At 39.6% G+C, this 20,122-nt stretch overlaps 1 protein-coding gene across 2 annotated transcripts in view; it reads right to left on the bottom strand.

The window, feature by feature from the left end:
• DOCK1 (dedicator of cytokinesis 1) overlaps positions 1-20,122 on the bottom strand; it is a 312,956-nt gene that overhangs the window by 81,420 nt on the left and 211,414 nt on the right. For both annotated transcript variants that reach the window (XM_075026608.1, XM_075026609.1), the window contains exons 30-32: positions 5,540-5,618; positions 4,788-4,888; positions 1,604-1,662 (exon numbers count right to left, since the gene is read on the bottom strand). In XM_075026608.1, the coding sequence (XP_074882709.1) occupies positions 1,604-1,662; positions 4,788-4,888; positions 5,540-5,618 (239 nt within the window). The remainder of the gene's footprint in view (positions 1-1,603; positions 1,663-4,787; positions 4,889-5,539; positions 5,619-20,122) is intronic.

Genomic DNA, 20,122 nt, shown 5'->3' with positions numbered 1-20,122 from the left:
TTACCTTTCTCTTGCAGCTTTTGTTGGGAAGAGCAGCAATTTACTGACTCCCTCAACATGTGAGATTTTGACATTAATGATCCCAGCCACTTACAGAATCACAGACGTTAGAGCTAGACGAGGTCACGGAGTCATCTACCTGGATAATCTTGGTTTATAAAAACTCTATTAAAAATAAAAGGCTTTCATGACAGCACAGAAAGAAATATTGAAAACACCACCCCTCATGCCAATCAATTTACAAAACTCCAGGGGAAATGATTATCATCTCCCTGTTAATGATGAAAAACTGAACCCTAGAGCAACTAAGTAACTTGTCCAAGAGCAGCCAGTGCCGGCAGCAGCAGTGAAAAGCACAATGCACTCCTCAGTCCCCAGCCTGAATAAAATAACCTCACGTAAGAACAGCCCGATGCGTAACAACGTATGCAAACTTTTCTACTTTCAGTCCAGTAAGTTCTGGGAAAAGTTTAAGAATCCAAAGATGCTAGAAAAATTAGTAAAGATAACAGATGAATACAGGACTGTAAGCCTGGAACAGGGGAGGATTTGGCTAATTACTAACAAAGAGGCTGCCAGCGTCCTGAGCTGGATGACCCACCATCAGGCACGATACTCTCTCTCAAGTCACGTATCAGGTGTGTACTATGCTTTAATCTGTTCTCCAGCCACTTAATTCATGAAAGATGCTTGTAATAAAAAATGAACTCAGCTGCTCTCAGAAGCCTTTTCTCATCATTCCAGCAGAGAGGATGCAAACTCTGTGATATCAAATACTTATGAACCCTTGCATTCCCTTCTCTTATATATGCTGATTTTTTTCAAGTTTCAGCAACAACAGTTCAGCTAGAGATATAAGTGAAGTGGCAAATGCATTTATTTCTGATAATTTAAGGAACTTTTGATAAAACTCAGAGGAGCTAAAGTGTCTCTGCTGTTAAGCTCAGGAAAATGAAATCTGGCAGATGAGTACACTCAGGTCACAGTAAATACTCAGTTTCTCATGAAATTCAATCCCCCTATAGCAAAATGATACCCACAGAATAGCACAGATTTGAGATAGTCAGAGATGCCTAATTTACCTACGAACTCCAGGGATGTCCAAGTTCCCATTCTTTCCTGATCTTCCTGAGTCACTCTGATACAGCCAACAAGACTGACAATCAAACTTTAAGCAGAATTTCCAGGCTAAGTTACTGATAATCCTTGGACATGTTCATTTTGTTACAGTCCCAGTTACTGCATACACGTGTGCGTGTGTGTATATATCTATGTGTCTACATATATGTGTGAATCTATATATTTTTAAGGAGAAAAAAAAAACCCATTCAATAGGTATCACCACAACCATTTCTTTTTATTTACCATGAGGTTGAATACCGTGAAAAAACAGAAGATATGTAAACATTGACTACAGTTATGTATCTACCCAGACGGCAAAATAAGCATGCAGAGGCGGCTTTATTTCTTAAATCATCTGCTTTTTAAATGCCTTCTGGAAGCCTACCATTATTTCAAGAGAAAGCATTTTCATTTCTTCTCTAACTTGGTTTATGCAAACACTGAGTGAAAGCATTAAGTAACAGGCGCTCAGGCTACTTACCCAGATTATACCACATATCCCTGATTTCAAAACCAATCTGCCTTCTCATATCACCGTACCTTAAAAAGGAAAACAGAACCACCATTTAAAAAAACCCAAAATCTAATACCAATAAGCAGAAACATCTCATTTCAAAATCTGAGCAGCATGCAAAAAACATTCAGGATTACAGAGCAGGTTCTCCAAATCCAACCAACACAGTAACGCTGCACAGCCTCCCTCACCAGCTCAGTGATGCGCCCGCAAACCCCAAACATTGCCCCATGTCCCTTTTACAAGGGAGCGAGACACAGAGGCTGCCTGACACGTCCAGGCTACCCCAAAAGCCTCAGCCTCGCAGCCACCAGCTTCTGTTCCTTGCCTCATGTTACTTGCTCTCCCTCAAAAGACCCCAAATTTCCATTTCTGCAGCAGTATTCACCAAAGGGAGAATGCACACTAAACGTTCACCTGCACAAGACCTCTCTTTGCCATATTTTCAGATTACCTAACCGTCCTTTGGGACACATGGGTGGTTACAGAGATTAATTGTGACCATTTTCTATTTTTCAAATGGTAATGGCCAGAGGAAGCACAACAGAGAGCTTCACAGCCTAAGGCTGCGTTTTATCTTTATACGCTCTCTTAGCATAGCATTGTCCTAGAAAATACAAGAAGGAACATCTTGCGACATCTCGTACCTTGATGCGCAAAATCAGAAAGATGAAGGTTTCTATGTTCCAACGGGATTTTGTGTCCTGCCCGGGCTAGACCACAAGTGAGTGGTCCCAGGCAGCCAAGGAGCCAGGGCGGAGGTGGGAGCCCGTCCTTCAGCATCGCTGCTGAACCTGCCTCCGCTCTGCCGCAACGTTGGTGACACCAATGCCTCGCATCTCCCTTCAGGGTTCTTTTTATATTCCTCTCCCTCTCCACATTAATACCAGGAAAGCTTAATGAATGGAAAACATCCTATTGCCTTCATTAATGATGGGATCAGAACCGTAATGAGCTCTGAGAATGTATCTGCTACACAGAATATTTGTATGTTAAAGATCATTATTTAAATAACAAGATGAGCAAAATGGTAATACCTGGCAACTTGTGGGATTTCTGTGGGATAATAGTGAGATACCCTGTCATTAATATGGATTACAGAGATTCTTCTGCATCATTAAGAATCAGTTATTATCTAATGCTTAAATGCAATGTTTAGCAAAACCTACAAATTACAATAATTAAATTTTAATTCTTAAATATTTGACATATTAATTGACATATATACTTAAAAAGATGGGTGAATGTGATATTGAATTAACTGATTAATTATATCCCTTTGGCACAGAACTGGTAGTGGTTTCACAAGCAATAAAAGTTAGTGCTTCCAGACCACACATTTATTGCATCTTGAAGATTTTATGGTCTTGATTTCTATCTCTAAAACACGATTAAACTGAAAATAACAACTTGTAAAATCATTACAAACAGAGATTTACAATTTAGCAAACTTCATTAAGTAACCCCTTCAGATGACTTGATCTATTTACTTATATCAGCAGTGAGAAATATCTGTTGATTTCTTGAATTTCTTCAGCTAAGGCTCCTGTCCTCACGAAGAGGGAGTATCAGTCCACAAATGTATTTGACAGTAATTTCCAGTCCAATTACAGCTCAGCTGTTGTTTTTCTGTTCAGGTCAGGAGCCCGATCTGAACTAAAATGCTCATGTAGGTGCACACCAATGCAGGACAGCACGAGCAAGGTGAGACTGACAGCAGCCACGGCTTTGATCCCTCTGCTTGCTAATTGACTGGAGCCCTTTGCCTTTTTAAGTATCCCTTACAAACTTAATTACAAAAGAGTATTCGCATCATTGCTCCCAACATGTACAAAACCCACTTTATTCCATAAATTCTAAATCTAATGAAATAAAACTTACCTGGCTCTACAAAACCATCTTGATTTCTTTTTGCAAACATATTAACCATAAATGTATTTATGATATTTACAGCCCAAGTGCAAAAATCTGAGCTCTGCTTGACACCACTTTTCCACTGAACTTGTAAATATTCCTGTTTCATCAAGGAAGCCCCAGGAGTCACAGGTACATACATTAGATCGTACAATGCTTAAAAATTCTGTTTCAATGCTCAGGTAAAGCCCGGCTTCCAAAGGAAGCTCCTCAAAACTCATGATGGAGTGGATGAGTTTGAAGGGCAAAACTTCACTGCCAAAAAAAAAAGGATGGCACATAGAGCCCTGTCTTTTCTGGTCAAAGCCTGCAACCCACACAGTTAAAAGCAAAAAGCCTTTTAAGATCACATCTCACTGCAGCATATAATATATAGAATATATATTATACATACAAGGAGCCTGAGCTGTACTTGCTCAGGGAATCAGCTTTGAAACTCCCCATTTTTGTTGTGCATTAACTGCAGTAACCTGACTGACTATGGGAACAAACTGCTTTTGCAGGCGCTCTTTACAAATACTAAGACACAGAAAGAGAATCCACAAACTGTGTTTGAAAACACGTAACTGGCTTTTTTCAGTGCTCAGTGTTCAGTTAATTAATGATAAGGTCCACTACATTGGAACCCCAATGAAATTTAGGAGAAATACATACTTTAAACAAAATATTCATGCTCCAAGTCTTATTTCCAGTCTTTTTTCTTTTGACAGGTTTCATTTGCTGTGGGACTCTGAATAGCAATCGGGTAGTTCAAGTTCCCTGTTCAGAGGTAGGCAATGTAATCCCTTTTAACCAGGAAAGCATACAAGACTGCAGTTATACAAACCCATTCTTCAGGGATATCGCAGTGAAACTGGCTGTAGTTACAAAAATTCACTCTAAAAGGCCGTTAGGGATTAAGCAATAAAGAGCGCATGTAAAATGAGATTAGAATAAGCACAAAGCTAAAGTGATTTAAAAATTCAGTTTTATAATATGTTAATACTTCTGAAAAGTCTTGACTTTATGAACATCCTGCAGTATAAAGTACTGTCTTCATCAGTAATGAATCATGTAATTTAGATCTTGATTCAAGGGTAGAAACACATGCAATACTTGATTCATGTTTTTAAAACCAACCTTTCATTATACCATGATTGCATCTCAATTTGAATGGATTTAGCTAAGAAATTAAACTAAAATTATGTTAATAGACCTCAAGTTCTTGTCCATGATTTAGATGACGAATAGGACTTACTTGTTAAGTATTTTTGCTCTTTTAGCACTTGAAAAATTCTCCAGTTGTAAAGACTCTTGTGTGAGAAAAGCAACAGCCAGGTGGAAGTAGTTGTTCCAAAGCTGAAAGCCCCCAAAATGACAAGAATAGATACCATTAATTCTCTGCATACCTACAAAACACCTTAGAAGTATCTAAATTATGCACATAAATATTTAAAGGCAAAAATAACAGACACCACAGAGATGGTGTTTCTTGATATAGTCTTAGTACGTCTCCTCGTCGTGTTTACATTTCCGTGAAACATTTCCCATCTACAAATCCTAATTGATTGTGTTTTGATGATTCAAATAAAATTAAATGTGAACACATAAATAGGAAAAAAAAAAAAAAAAAAGGATCCTGAGCAAGTGACCTAAACCAGCGCATTTCTCATCAGCAGGGCACTGAGATGCTGCGTTTCAGGCTCCACATTTGAGGCAATGATTCTGCTAAAGCATCTGCTGCAGAAAGGGGGAGGACACCCCTTTTTGTTTTTCCTGAAGGAGAGGAGGAGTTTTCTATGATGTTCTGGGTACAACTTGGTGCTCTTCTAGGACAAGACCCACAAGACATGAATGGATCGTACAAACCTGCCGAGCCTGAAATGACTTAACTGGGCTAACTGGTCACCTGGGGCTCACGATGACACATAGATACACCAAAATCACGGGTTTAGGGCAGAAATTTATTACATTAACATTAGTCTCCAAGACACTGGTGTTTTTTCTTACCTGTAACTCAAAGTTGGCTTGATCAAGAAATTTTTTGTTTAGCATATCTGCATACTGATTAATTGCTCGCAGGAAGACTCTGAAAGATCAAGAGAAAATTACATAATTACACACTCTTGTGTGGTACCTTTGTACATTTGGCATCCCGATTAGCCAAAATCTGAGTCTGTCTGGAAAGTGAAATTTGTAGCTGTTACTTGAAAAGCAGTGTGATCTCACCACAGTTAAGTATACAGAATTATATGCAGATGTTCTCAAAATTAATCAAGTAAATTAACATATGCAGAAACACAAGGAATGCTTTGGATAAAATCACTTGTCTTTAAAACATCTCATGATAATCAAGAGATCATTAAAAATTCAGTTTATTAGAAAAAAAAGTATGTATATTTTTAAAGTTACAGCATCGTAGTGTTGCATCTAACCTAGACCTGTAACTGTCTGTATCTTCACTTGCAGGTCAAGCAAAACACGTTTTTAAACACGAGGCAAACTCTATTTTACTTACGGCACAAAACCACATAAAAATGCTGTCGAAGGACAATCTTCAAAACATTGTTCACTGTTCTACTTCTAAAATGTTAATTTAGTACCTGGTGTAGTTTATTGCTTTTCTAAAAATGATGTTTCTTAAATTGCAATAGGAGTTGGCTTGACAAGCTTTAAAAATAAAGCCAAATGGTACAGTACAAGTAGGTCACTACATATTCATGGTGTTGAAGCGTAAACATATTATTCTTTGGTACCCTAATCTCCATTTTCAAAATAAACATTAGATTCCTTCTGAAAACTTTAAATTTATGCTATGAAACTGCCAGCTAATGCCCAGAGAAATGAGCTTGTCTGTTGAGCAGACTGTGGTAGAGATTTATGTCTCCTGAAAGTACCAGCAACGATAAAGACCACTCATGACACATGCTACTTCCCTCCTGCCCCCCAACAGCAATCATTAAAAAGAAAGTTCACTATCGAATTCAAATAACAAAGTTAATCTTTCTACAGGCTGACAGACAAATATCAGAATTATTTAAAACAAACCAGAAGAGGCAGTTAGAAAGGTCTTTTACTGAATTTAAGATACCTAGTGATCTGTCCTAAAAAAAAAATAATATTTAGCTAAATGATTGGTAACCCCAGAGAAAAGAAGCTTCCAGATAACACAGGGGTATCAGGATGCAAAGAGAGATTATTTATGTATACTAAATTAATAAAGGAAGGCAAAAATTTTGACGTCACTGGGATGTATCTGTACTCTAAAGTCAGATCAGCCCCACAGTACTGTAATGGAGGAGAAGGAAAGTATCCAAACGTGAAACTAAAAATTAAATTTATAAAAGAAAATACAAAAGAAAATTTAAAAGATGAAAGAATATACAAAATATAAATGGATATATAGAAAATTAAACTCATAAATATATGTAGGTATAGGCACATCCATACATTTTACAATATTACTCTTTATAGCGAAGATGTCATAGGCACCTTTGCACTTGCGTCCAGCATACGCAGCGGTACATTTCAGGAACAGCACTTCCGTGCGTTATTCACCAGTATCCATGTCCTCCAAATCCAAGTGTGTATATTTGGAAACAACTTCACTAAGAGGTTTTATAAATGAGATTAAATAAGCATACACAAGAACACACTGCACATATACGTATTTTTGATCTATGATTCAAGTACTGAGCTGTAGCATATACTAAGATTGAAACCGAAGTTATCCATGCAATCAGACTACCAACAGTTTGATATGTAGACTTACACCCTGTTTTGTTTTGTGGTTTTAAAGTTTAATAATACTATGAGACTCGTAAGTCTTCCTAGAAGAATTAGTAATTTAACATCGTAGGAAGGGCCATCTAACGCTCCTTGCCTTACGAAGATAAAATCGGTTCCAATACAGGAAGGATTATGCCTACAATTTAATTATGTTGCCTCAAGACATCACTGTAATGTATTCAATCTGCTCCATCTAATTAAGCTTTGGAACAATCTCATTACTTTATATACCATTATTTTTCTTTAAATTGTAACTCTCATTTTTCCCCTATATTAATTCTAGTCAATATCAATAAAGAACAAATAATGCAGAATCTATTGTACACTGCAACTGCAAAAGGACCATAGCACAGCACATCTGTTAAACTGTAGTTGTAATTAAACAACACTATCCTCTCACAGTCCGTGTGCTACCCCTCTAATCGGGCTGCTTTAGGAAGGTAGGTATTCCTCCCAACTTTCTACAGAAAAACACGAAAAGAAGAGATGAAGAGATTTAAGTGTTGATTTTTGAATCATTCAAACTCCATTTTAATTTTGACTTAATTTGATGATACACTCAATCCTTCCATTACTGGATAAAATACTTCCTAACATATGTCAGCGAACAAAGTCCAGTTCTTGTCCCAGTGAAAGTCAACAGAACAGTATGTTTATTCTAACGGTATGTCTTCAGATGCAAATCAAAGGTAAGTCAATGAGGATTTTGTGCCTGTTTCGACCAGTACCAAAAGGATTGCTGGAAATATTGACAGTCCCTTTACTACAACATGGGGTCAGTCAAAATATGACTATTCCAGATCATGGTACTGCAAAGTGAAACATGACTGGCACGGTGCAATAACAGTAAGATCCACCCTGAATAATCCAGATTTAACCGAGGAAAAGCGAAGTTATGAAGTGGATTAATCAGCAACCAATTTAAGTACTACAACCTCCCGGCACAACCGAAGTCCCTAGAAAGACCCTGTCACGGCTAAGCTCACAGCGCTCTCCAGTATCTTCTAGGACCTCCAGTGCCAAGAGAAACAGCAAAATTATGACAATTTTTAACTAATGAAGTTAATTTTGACAATATATATTAAAATATTGGCAATAAGAAGTAGCTAGTTGTGTAGCATACTGGAACAACAAGAGTAGACAGATTTCATCACAGTACTCCACCTCGGTGTAAAGCTTTATTTTTACAGGGTCCAACAAGGAAGGGCTGGATTTAGATAAATGCAGTTTTCTGTCAGGCTGAGATCACCAACTACCACTCTGTGTACTACTGACCGCCTCATCATCTCTTATGTAGCCACAGAAGAGTGAGGAGAGGTGTCAGTTGAGAAAAAAGGTAAGTACTTCTACCCGGTGTATTCAACACCATCCTGTGAATGAGCTGCAATTCAGCGAAAAAGATTCTGAAGAAATAACAACGGACACAGGGCTACAGGGCAAAAGTCAGACAGTCAGGTTGGCATCGCTTCACCATTTTGGTACGACACTCAGTCGTGTGGTTAATCAGACAGAAAGAATACTACCCTGAAGAGATCATTTGGATAGAAAAAAAATGTGCTTGATGAGTTCTTGGCTATAATCTACGAAATGGTATGTTATCACCTGTGAAGTTTGCTGCAACTCATGAACGTAAAAACGGTTCAGGTTTATGCCCAAATAAAATTCAAAAGAGGAAGCAGAAAAATTGTATGAATCATTCCAGGTGTTAGTTTAATCCTCTTCCTTCTCCAAAGCAGGTACTGACAATTTTCAGTAACTTCACTGCCAAAGTTAGAGAAACTGAAAATACTGGGGGAAATTTGGCTCTTCAGAATAGGCAGAATTAAAGCAAATACATCAGTTCTGAACTGAAGAATAAGCTGGCTGCTGCTAACACACATAAGGATGAAAGGTGTACTTGGACATCACTGGGCCAACAGACAAGTAATCAAAACTATCTCCTCTGCTCAGATGGAGAACATCAATCCGCAGTGGTACACCTTATCTGGCTGCAATTAATAACGAAGATTAGCTTCCAGTTGCATGTTCATAAAAAGAAGTGCTTTTCTTGAAGTTCAGTTTCGATTCACAAAAGAATACATTATCTGTGTCAGGAAGAGGCACAAAAGTTAAACCTTGAAAAAGAGAGAAGTTCAGAGACTGGAACCGATCACCATGTACTCTGCTGCAGAACCGAGAATGTCACACACAGCAACAAAATCTAACGCTAACATATTGGAAAAGATTTGTTAGACAAAAGACTTTATCAACCCAATTAAAAGAAGGAAATTAACATTTCCTATGATGTGATTGGAATAGAAGGAATATGATTACAGAAGGAAGTCACTTCAGGATATGTGGAAGGAAGAACGACCATTGCTAAAGGGCGTAAGTATCTACCAAATAACAAAATTAACGTCCCGGTCAGATGAGGTTTATGCGTGCTGAGCCCCTGGGGATGAATGTTGCTGGAGCTGACTCCCAAACACATCAGCAGCTTTCTGACGTCTCTTCTGTGGTAGTTGGGTCCTTTGAGGTAGGGATTGTCCCCTTATTCTGTGCTCAGATAGCTTCCGTCACAGTGAGGTCTTACACCAGCATCAGGATTTCTTGGTATTTTACCCCTGTTTATGTATTTCCTGATAAGACACCTTTATCAGTTCTCCAGAAACCAGAAGGAAAAACGAATCACGCAGTGGAAGGCTGGAAAAGTGTTAGTCAGATGGTGGGCAAGTAAAACAGGTGAGCATCAACGTGCCATCACTCTGCAAAATGCTCAGTCAGGGCTGGATTAGGGTAAGGATCTCCCGTGAGACATGAAATATTTCTTATCTACTCGGCCCTGGCAAGGCCTCAGCTGGAGTATTGTTCGGTTGAAGTCAGCGTGCTTCGAGAGTGACACAAAAATACGGCAGAGAGCTCAGATGAGGGAAGCAAGGGGACAGGAGGTACCCCAGCCATGGCACAGGTTAAACATTAGGCAATACTTTGTGATGCTAAGGATGGGGCGTCCAGAGCAGAAATCCCCCCAAAACCCCACCAAAACACAAAAAACAGGTTAAGCAAACACCTGTGATCTGGTCAGGTACCATTCACCTGGTCCTGCTTTGGGCAAAAGGATAGATTCGTACTAATTTTTTTGGTAACTTCTCCCCATTTATGGCTTTCAATCCAGAGTCAGTAAATCAATTAATATGCTGCTGATTCAAGCCACGAACTAACTTCTATTGCAGCTACTGAGTTCTGCATATTGTTACTGTTATTGATTACTAACCACTTCCAATAGACCCATAGGTAGTTAACTGGTTTGTGGATGCACGTTTAGAGATTGCTCCACCAAGTACTGCAAAAATGAATGGTTCGATTCTGTAACTTTACCCTTGCAGAGAGGCCCTTTTTCCTACAAACAACCTCACTGAATTCAGGAGGCTGTTTGTATGTATCAAATCTAGACTTCAACTGGCAATAATAAATGAAGAAGGGACAAAGGGATTCAATTAAGTGCAACAGTAGTCACTGTGCTGAACAACTCTTTTTTTTTTTTTCCCTCTTTCTCAGGTACAGTCGGTTTTTCTTCCTCCATTCTCTCTTATAATTAGTCAAGTGCCCTGACTTGCTTGTTCACTCACATTTGAAAATATTCTATGCCCCATTTTCTTTCATTCAGCTTCTCACATCACTGGAAAGTATTTGCAAAGGCTAAAGGAACCGAGGAAAGCTGGAAGCCACACGATGCTGCAACATCTGGCAACACACACACACAAATCAAACTGCCCCTGCAAAAAGATTTTTCTGGAGAAATAATCTAGCGAGATATATTCCAAAAGTAGAAACATTCTTACAGTATATTCCATTTTGCACATTATTTAGTTAGCTCTGGTACCCAGGGATTCGGATTTACACTATAAGCACTTACGCAAAACATGATTGGAAAATATGAAACAATACAAGCTACAAAAACAATACAAGCGCAGTGTTTTTCCTTAAGCGAACATCAAAAAAGAACGAAAGAACGAACGAATGACTTCCCTAATGATAGAAAAATTATCTAAACAAGAATATACAGATACAGCTTAAAATAATTTAGGTTTAGCTGATAATTCAATAAAAGAGAGGGAATTTGGAGTGAGGTTATAAAAGGCGCTATTATGATGTCATTTCAGTTAATTTAGATGGAAGGATAATGAATGCTTTATTACAGCCGATCAGCCTTCCTGCACATCATCATGCTTTCCATGCTTGAGCTTTTGCTTCTCTGGGAGACAAATTTACTGTGCATATATGAGACAGACTACTCTTATCTTGTCAGACTGCGTATGAAACAACAGACCTAGACCTTGAAATCCCAATGCAAAACCCAAACCTGAACAAATGCTCACTAAAGCATGAATAGCAAAGCCTTCTTTTAAACAGCAATCACTTCAAATACCTTCAAATTCTTTTTCAGTGTCTGTGTTGCAAAGCACAGTTAAGTTTTAAACAATTTTTTACTTACACACGAATTAAAACTTGTATTTTAATACACTCCTATAACCACTTCTCTATTGGCATTGCATGCAGTATGATGATTGTCCAGTTTGAACCCTGGAACATAGAGAATGCATAGTGACCTCATACGCATATTCTGTATGAGTCAAATGAAAGTCAAAATCGTTAAAATGAGTGAGCATGAAGGTATCTGCCCTCCTTGCATCTCCTCTCCAATTTTCTCCCTTTCCAAACACTATCTCTCTTTTCTTTTCTGGTGATGTTATTACTGTTCAGCCATCTTCACACCTCCAGACCTGACAACTGCTCAGCCCAAATGAAGGTTTCCAAAATCCTTTTAATTTCACACTTCTGTGTATGATACTTCTCCGTCCAGTCTCCCTCTCAATTTCTCTCTCTCTCTCTCTCTCTCAAAAAAAAAGATTCCCTGTAATATCCTCTAATTCATTAGGCTAAAGAGCAGTCAAAACTTAAAAAAAACCCCAAACAACCACAAAACAAACAAAAAGACCCAAACAAAAAAAACCCCCTTGATCATTTGCTTTCTTTTGAATTACAGTTCCTGGGCTGACTATGATAATAGCAGAGTAATCCCAATGAAGACTTGCTACTAAATACTTACATTAGCATAATACTCTCATAATATCTACTCCACACCAGCACAGGTGCACCATGTCACTTTATTAACCTATTTTCTAATAAATATTTCAGAAACAGTTTTAGCATATTATCTATAATCACTGACACCTCTTTCCTAATTTATATTCTGTGCTGTGTGTCCTCTAAAACAATGGGGACAGCTGAATGAAAAAAACTGCAAGTTACGAAATTCTGAAGGACAAACTTGTGGTGTGACTACCAATAACAGGTACTGTATAAGAGGCGCAATGTATTATTTTTCAAAACCGCCTTCGCAATGCAGCTATCTTCTATCTTAAAATCAAACTGGAAGAACAACCCTGTTGGAATAGACAGGCAAGAGCGTCATGCCACCGGACAATCAAATGATAAATGTTTACAGAAATAAACAATATTAAAAAAAGATCTGGATTGACATTCCATTCAAATACCCTTGCAGACGTCCTCTGCCTACCCAGCAGCCGGATGGATCCACGCTGATCCACAGTCCACCTCCGACACCTGCTAAAGTCGCCGGGACTTGCCGGCGAGAAAGGCATCCTTAGCATGAGGACAGCACCAACGCGACGCTCAACCTGAAGCACAGTCGTCTGTTCAACGGACTTGGCGTAGAGTCAGAGGAGCACAGAGATGTTGAGGTTGGAAGGTGCCTCCGGAGGTCTCTGGTCAAACTGGAGCAGGTTGCACAGGGCTGCGTCCAGTTGGGTTTTGAGGATCTCCAAGGGTGGAGATTCCCTCGGGCAGCCTCCTTGGACAACCTGTGGCAGGGTCCGACTGCCCTCGCTCTCCTCCTTTCTCGACTACTTGTCTGAAGTCTAGGCTGCGGTTTCTTGATGACTTTCAGAGGGCACGAAAGAAGAAGCTTTAGGCTGCCACACTCTCTCAAAAGCACCAGTAAACTTTGTCTCCTGAAATTTTATCTAAGGTGTAACTCCAGCCATGGATATAACCTTATGTACTAAACTTCACCTAGAGAATTTTATGACAGAATAATAAAAGCGTGGCAATAGTGTTTTCTAATGGAAATGCTAGAAGACAATTTAATTTAGGAGTTTTTAGCTAAGGCTACAACACTGGGAAAGTAGCATCTGTTGCAAGTGGACAGCATTAGTGTTCCTCTAACCCAAAAGTTAATATTCTAAAGAAAGACGACTTACTGAATTCAAAGAGACCGTTTCTATTATGGTAGTTGGCAAAAACTTGCAATGGATCTCGTAATTTAAAACAAATGTAATTTGTTGTAGTGCTGCTGGAAGAAATCTCTGCAATCAGGTTAGCTATTAAACAAGCAGTTTTCATTATAATGTGCTGCTCAATAAAATGCAAACAGTCTTTGCTACGGTACACATATCATCACCTTATCCTTGGTGAGTTTATTGGCAAAAAAACATCCCTTCCAAGCAAATGTGCAACCACAGAGGACAGCTTCGTCGGCTCTCAGATGACCGGAGCCTGCTGGCCAGGGCTGGTGGATCTCTCCCCAGGCTTCAACACCCAGCTCTCCTGGCAGCCTGGTGCTTTCATGGGCCAACAGCTGCTGTGGGTGCAAACAGATGCCAAACCAGGCTCTGCCTTTCCAAACCGAGAAGAAAGATGGCTTTCCTCATACCCCCTCCACGCAAGATGCCTGCAGGTCATTAACAATGCAAGAAAGATGTCATCTTAGTTCTTATTTTGACTTGATCTTGCATGGGATTCAGCTAGATTTTGCAGCGGTAAAAATCAATAAAGCAGAAGATGTTTTTTTCCTATTGCGCTGCTTTTTAAAGAAGCATTCAGTCTGGAAAGAGAAATAATTAAAAAAAAAGAGAAGCAACTCATGGGAAGCGTGGGAAAGGACATCGCAGGTAGATTTTCCTGCAAAGTGTGAAAGTTCTGACTGAATTTGGCCAAAAGTTTTCAAATACTTGACAGTGGCTCACAGTTTGCAGAACGGGAACCTCCCTTATTTTCTGCTGACAGCACTGTCCTCTGTAACTTACCCATTTCCATGGTTTCCTAGATGTGAATACAGATTAAGGCTACTTTAGGTAATTATGGATAAATCAATAGAATCGACTCCCTACATTTCAAATTCTTTGGCATTTTCATTAATCTTGCAATCAATTGTTAAGACAATTGCAGCTGGCTAAACAAATGTCATAATGTTGCTTGAAAAAGAATCTCAGTTTTTCCTGTGGGTATTTAATTACTTTATCGAAGTCCATCACAAAATACTAATGAGGAAAAAGAAAGTAATCTGCAGACAAAGAAGGTGTGCAAAGGTTAGTTTAACACCTCTTCAGCACTGCTGGGGTCATAAATCAGGTGTGCTTAGCAACTCAATTTGCTGGAGAGGTCTCTTCTCTTTGTCCATCACCCAAAATGTAAAGTTCATTGAGATGCCTGATGGCAGAAAGTTTCCATGGGAGCTGAAAAGAATTTAGCTTTTAGTTCTATGCCTTACTATTACTTTTATTGTCTAACTACCAAGAATCAGAAACACGGAGACACTGTCCAGAAGAGCTGAGCTTTCACAAAATTGGGATCCACCTCCCCAAACACACACAAGAAGTGACTCCCTGGGAAGAGGTTACAATGCAATTTCTTGTAATAGATGAGAACGATAAACCGCAGCAGCTGCTCTGTTTTGCTGTTCCACGGATGCTTATGCGGCTGACAGCTTTGTGAAGGGATCACTAATGCTGGTAAAGTAAAAAAATCTTACTGGAGCTTTAGGTAAGTCTGCATTTGATCCAAAGTGTGGCTCTCAGATATTAAAGTGACACAAAATGTTTTAAGAAGGCAGTGGGGTATGTCAAGGAAAGAGCGAAGCGAGACGAGAACAGTGCTCGTCTCCTGTACAGACTATTGCTTGCCTAACCCAGCTATTAACCTTTGGACAAGATCAGTGGTTTGCTATTCTTTTAATTTCTCTTTCAGGCTTCTGTCTGATACTGTTTGTAGCAACGAGACAGGACTGGAATAAATGCTTCAATACGATGCTTCAATACGATGCTTCAGTACCTGCCCGTAACAGCAATCCTCCCAGCACAATGCCCATCAGGAGCCTGTCCCTGCCGCTGTTATTAGTAGGCAGTAGAAAGAATTAATGTATTCTGCATCCAAGGGATTGCACACGGAAACAGTCACAAATGATACCGCACAAGAATCAGGCTTGCAGGGCAGATAATAACAGTATAACATTTATAATGGTTTGTTTTTTGGGGTTTGGTTTTGTTTTTTTTTTTTTCCTGTTCTAGTAGCTCCCTTATTTTGGGGAAGCCCAGAAACACCAATTACCTCCAATTGCCTTCAGCATTCATTTCATTCTTACTAGGCATGTGTTTTCTCCAATTTAGAAGGGCTAAGTAGCACTGCAGATAAAAATGAACTGTCTCATAAGAAACCGGAATGGAACTGAACAATGAAACCCATTCTGGTTCACTCTTTTAACAAGCCTAGCACACGCCAGCAGAACTGCAGGGCAGCAGAGGGACATTTCCGACACCGCAAACAGATCAATTTCCAGCCTTTAAGCAGGTATCTCCTGCATCGAAACAACATGCTCTTGTGCAAGGTGGCTGCAGTGTGCACTCTTCGGATGTGTTCAAGCCTAGGGAGGATCCGGCACTTGCTCTGACATGCCAATCCTCCCTGGAATTTTACAGCTGGTAATTAGTTTCTGCCTGGTAAAGTCAAAGCCTCAGAGGCAAAAGCAATTGAGGTCGCAAAAAACATGGCCAAGTGTGTCAATGGGACAAAGTTTTTGCTAAAAAACTTTTTGTATGAAATAAGTCGTGAACTAGAATTGCGGGTGTATATATGCCACTGATAGGAACATGATTGTTTATGAGTACAGCCAAACACGTCTTTCATTTTGTTAAGAAGCTTAACCAATTTTTCCAGACATTTAGACCTGAATATGTTAAGCTCCATTCCCTGCCTGTCAAACACGGGCAACACAGAGAAAGCAGGATCTGCTCCACCTCCGGAGGACGTAGGCACGCAGCCGATACAATCCGCACCCTGCCCCAGCCTCCCCACGGATGAGGAAGATTAAAGCTGGCTGGGAAGCATCACTAAAGCACACCCGTTCTCCAGGGAAGGCTGAGCATCTCTACACAGTTATATGACAAATATGGGCTTCAGAAGCCTTGCAGCTGGATCCTCCAGAATGAAATCTGGTTCTCTGCAATTTCTTTTACGCAATACTTTAATTTCACTCTCCCTGTTAATCCTGTGGAAGCTCTTTAAGCTACTAAAATATGCTACACTGATAAAGTAGTTTTAAAACTACAGGAAGCTATCTGGCTTTTGAAATACAAATAGTAGCTTCAAAACCCTTTTCTTAGCGCACCATAAGACTAAAATTTTATTTCTGACAGCTGAGTTTGTAAGACAGTGTAATAACCTAAAGGTACGGCTGCCATACATTGAATCCTCACCTTTGCTAAGGCAGAGCCGTACAAAAGCATGCTTTAATGTGAAACAGCAGTAAATGCATCCTTAGTACTACGGCAGGTCTATTTACTTTGTCCAAAAAGCAGCACTTTGAATTTGGAAATCACCCTAATTTGGAAAAGTTCCTGACTCCAGCAGCATCACTGGACACCAGAAAACTGGAGCGTCATAAATCCCACCGTGCAGATGGTGTGATGCACCGTGCAGCAGCGCCAGCGTGGTTAAATCAGACACCGGGCTGTGCTGCAAATGTATTTCTGAGCCTTGCAAGGACAAGACAGTCAGCCAGTCACTTCACAAAAATCAATACTACTGGACCGATTTTCCTGGACTGGGTCAAAGTATAGTTGGGCAAAAGGCCCGCATAACATTTATGCACCATTTATGCTCCTTTTACGTTCTTCTCTGGCCTCAATTACACGTTTTGGCTATCTCTAGACATATAATTTATAATGCCAATGGCAGTGAAAGCCAGCAGCTTCTCTATGAGTAGACTGTAATTATTTTATGGGCTCATACGGGCGATAGAAACGAAGTAGGGAAAAATCCAGACTACCTCCAACGCTAGGAGGTTTTCCCACCCAGAAGAAAACAATCAAACCAAATGTTCATGTTGCTTTCTTTCTAACCAATGGGTGTGTATATAGTAACACCTAAAGCCATCCTAATCTTATATAGCCTAATATTATGTATAAAAGAGTATGTAACTTTGCCATTGAAACGTTACCAGACTGGAAAGAGCTGAATTTCGTGCTGGCTGAGCTTTCCAGGCTGATGACCAGCACCCCGCGGCTCCGAACCCCGACAGCAGCGATGCAGGCGGGCAGGCCACCGGCTACGTGCCTTCCCTGCAGCTCATCGCAAGGGCACGCGTGTGCACACAACAGGGTCTTTTTTATCCACGGTAAACCGTAAAAGCCCTCAAGGACTTTATGGCTTTTAAGTTTACTCGTCCCTGTAGGAATGCAAGTTTCTAATTCAGAAACAACCTCAACTACTCAGAGCTTCAAGCTTTTTTTTTTCCCCGCCTCCATTATGTTACTTTTCTCATCTTTTCAAAATTTTCATATAAAATTCTGGTTTTAGTAAAACAATGAATTTGGAAGGTAGAGTCTGATAATGGAAGTTTTAAGGGAAACCATTAATGCAATCACTGGAAGGAAAGAGTTGAGGAGAAGCTGAACACAGCTGGAACATATAGAGACAGCACATCCAAGCCTTTGTATATACGAACGAGTGGTTTGTTTGCCTGATGTAAAGGCCCAAATACCAAGGAGCAAAATGACTTTATTTATAGCGCTGAAAAATGCAAACTTGAATAACATCTCTCTTTAGCGATCTGTCATCTAAAAAATTTCTAGAGGAACACAAGACTTTTAAGCCTCATCATGCCAGGACGTCTGTGTTACAGATCCACACTAAGCCAATACACAATCTCCTTCATCCCTCCGTTGCACCGAGGTTTAAGCAATATCGTACGCGAGAGGTTGTACAGCACTGACTTGAGGCTCATGACACGGTCATTGAACGTTCAAGACTCGCAGCAATTACAGCTACCAAGCGTAGGATGGGCCAAGACTATCAAGACACGGACAGATCCTGCGAGGATGAAGCCTTGGTTGGAAGCAGCTGGATTCTCCCGACTCCCAGTAATGAAGCTGCTGCTACAATATCGCATAAGCGCCAGCACCAGTAAGCTAGGAGTGATCTGAGCGGGATGCAGGGACCAACTACAGAGGCCTTTCGATGGAGAGAGGGATGCTGGCATTGCAGTGATTCATGAAGGGCAGGGAAAATGCTGCTTTTAGAATGGATGTTGATACTCACGCAGATAAGACTAGCCAGCGATTCCAAGTCCATCTGCAGCAGACATTATGGAAAGTCTGGCAACAGCAAGGAGCTATATAGGCCAACACTGAACAACCAGAGGATTTGTCAAAGGTTTATATAAGGTAAAAAGCACAGTTTCCTGGATTTTTTCCATATGCTAGCAGACAAATTAAAAGCAGAATGGCACGCACGGGTTGTTCAGATCTTACATCATTTCAGCTTTAACGTCAGCAATATCCAAACTGTGATTGCTAAAAACTGATATCCAAAAGATACTCAAAGTGGCTGCACGCGGCATAGGAAACTCTGATATAATTTATAGTGGTTTCAAGCAAAAGCTTTAGCATTACAGCATCAGCACAGAAGCCTGCAAAAAGGGGTTGGTTTTGATCACACTGATAGGCTAAAGAGATTTGAGAATCACTGTTGAAGAATTAGGGGATGTTAAAATTGAATATGTGTGCTCTTTTAGCTCTCCTCAGTTCTTCCAGGTTTTCAGTAGAAAACAGTATTTTAGAAGAAAACATGTAACAAGTGTTTTATAAATTATAGCAAAAACAAATTCAATTTTTTTTTGACCAAAACTGCCAATTGAGATAAGTTTTTTTCCCTCATATTTTAAGAGCACTTTCCTTTTTCTCCAACTTTATTGGAAAGAATAGCCTCCCCCACTTGCTATTTAGGTTGGGTAATATACATTTTACTGGGAGAAATATTGAAAGGGGTTTTATTATCTTTATTTTAGCTATATCTACCTTAATATTTAATCTGCTATATTGCAATTGCGGAATTCTCACTTTACTCATACTTAAAAGTTAGACACTTCCTAAACCCCATACATAGTATGTAAAGGTGCAAACGAGTCTTGCAAACTGTGATTTAGTTCAATACATAACAGAGCATGAGATGATGATACCACTCAAATGCTGTTCCTGTAATGGGGCATATATTAATTTACGTTACATTCACTCAAAATTTGCAATTCATGACAAAATTATAATATTTTTATTCCCAAGGCACCATTAAACGTTTAAGAGCCAAATGCCACTAAAAAGGGAGAAATACAGACTTCTGCAGGGCCCTCCTGTGATTCTAACTCTTGAAGCGTTGACATTTTAATCAGAAATTACCTAATTTGCTTTAGTAAAGTTGCTTGCTCACAACTGGGGCCAGAAATGCTGTTCAGAGCCTCTCACCTCTCATGGAATGAGGAAATGTAACTAATCCGCTCTTAGTCAACAAGCTGTGCTACGAGCCCTCGTTACACAGTCTCATTAAAAATACTTCTATTAAAAATACCATGTTACAGCCCAGATACAAACAAGTGTTATTTTCTCTGTGCCACAGTAGGATAATTTAATTGTACAGAAACACAAAGACAGAAGAAATAACAACTCGTGGTCCAAATTAACCCTACACGTATTA

The sequence above is a fragment of the Buteo buteo genome, chromosome 4, assembly GCF_964188355.1.
Source record: "Buteo buteo chromosome 4, bButBut1.hap1.1, whole genome shotgun sequence".
Classification (NCBI taxonomy): domain Eukaryota; kingdom Metazoa; phylum Chordata; class Aves; order Accipitriformes; family Accipitridae; genus Buteo; species Buteo buteo.
The sequence above is the reverse complement of the archived record's forward strand: the minus strand, read 5'-3'. Positions and strand labels throughout refer to the sequence as shown.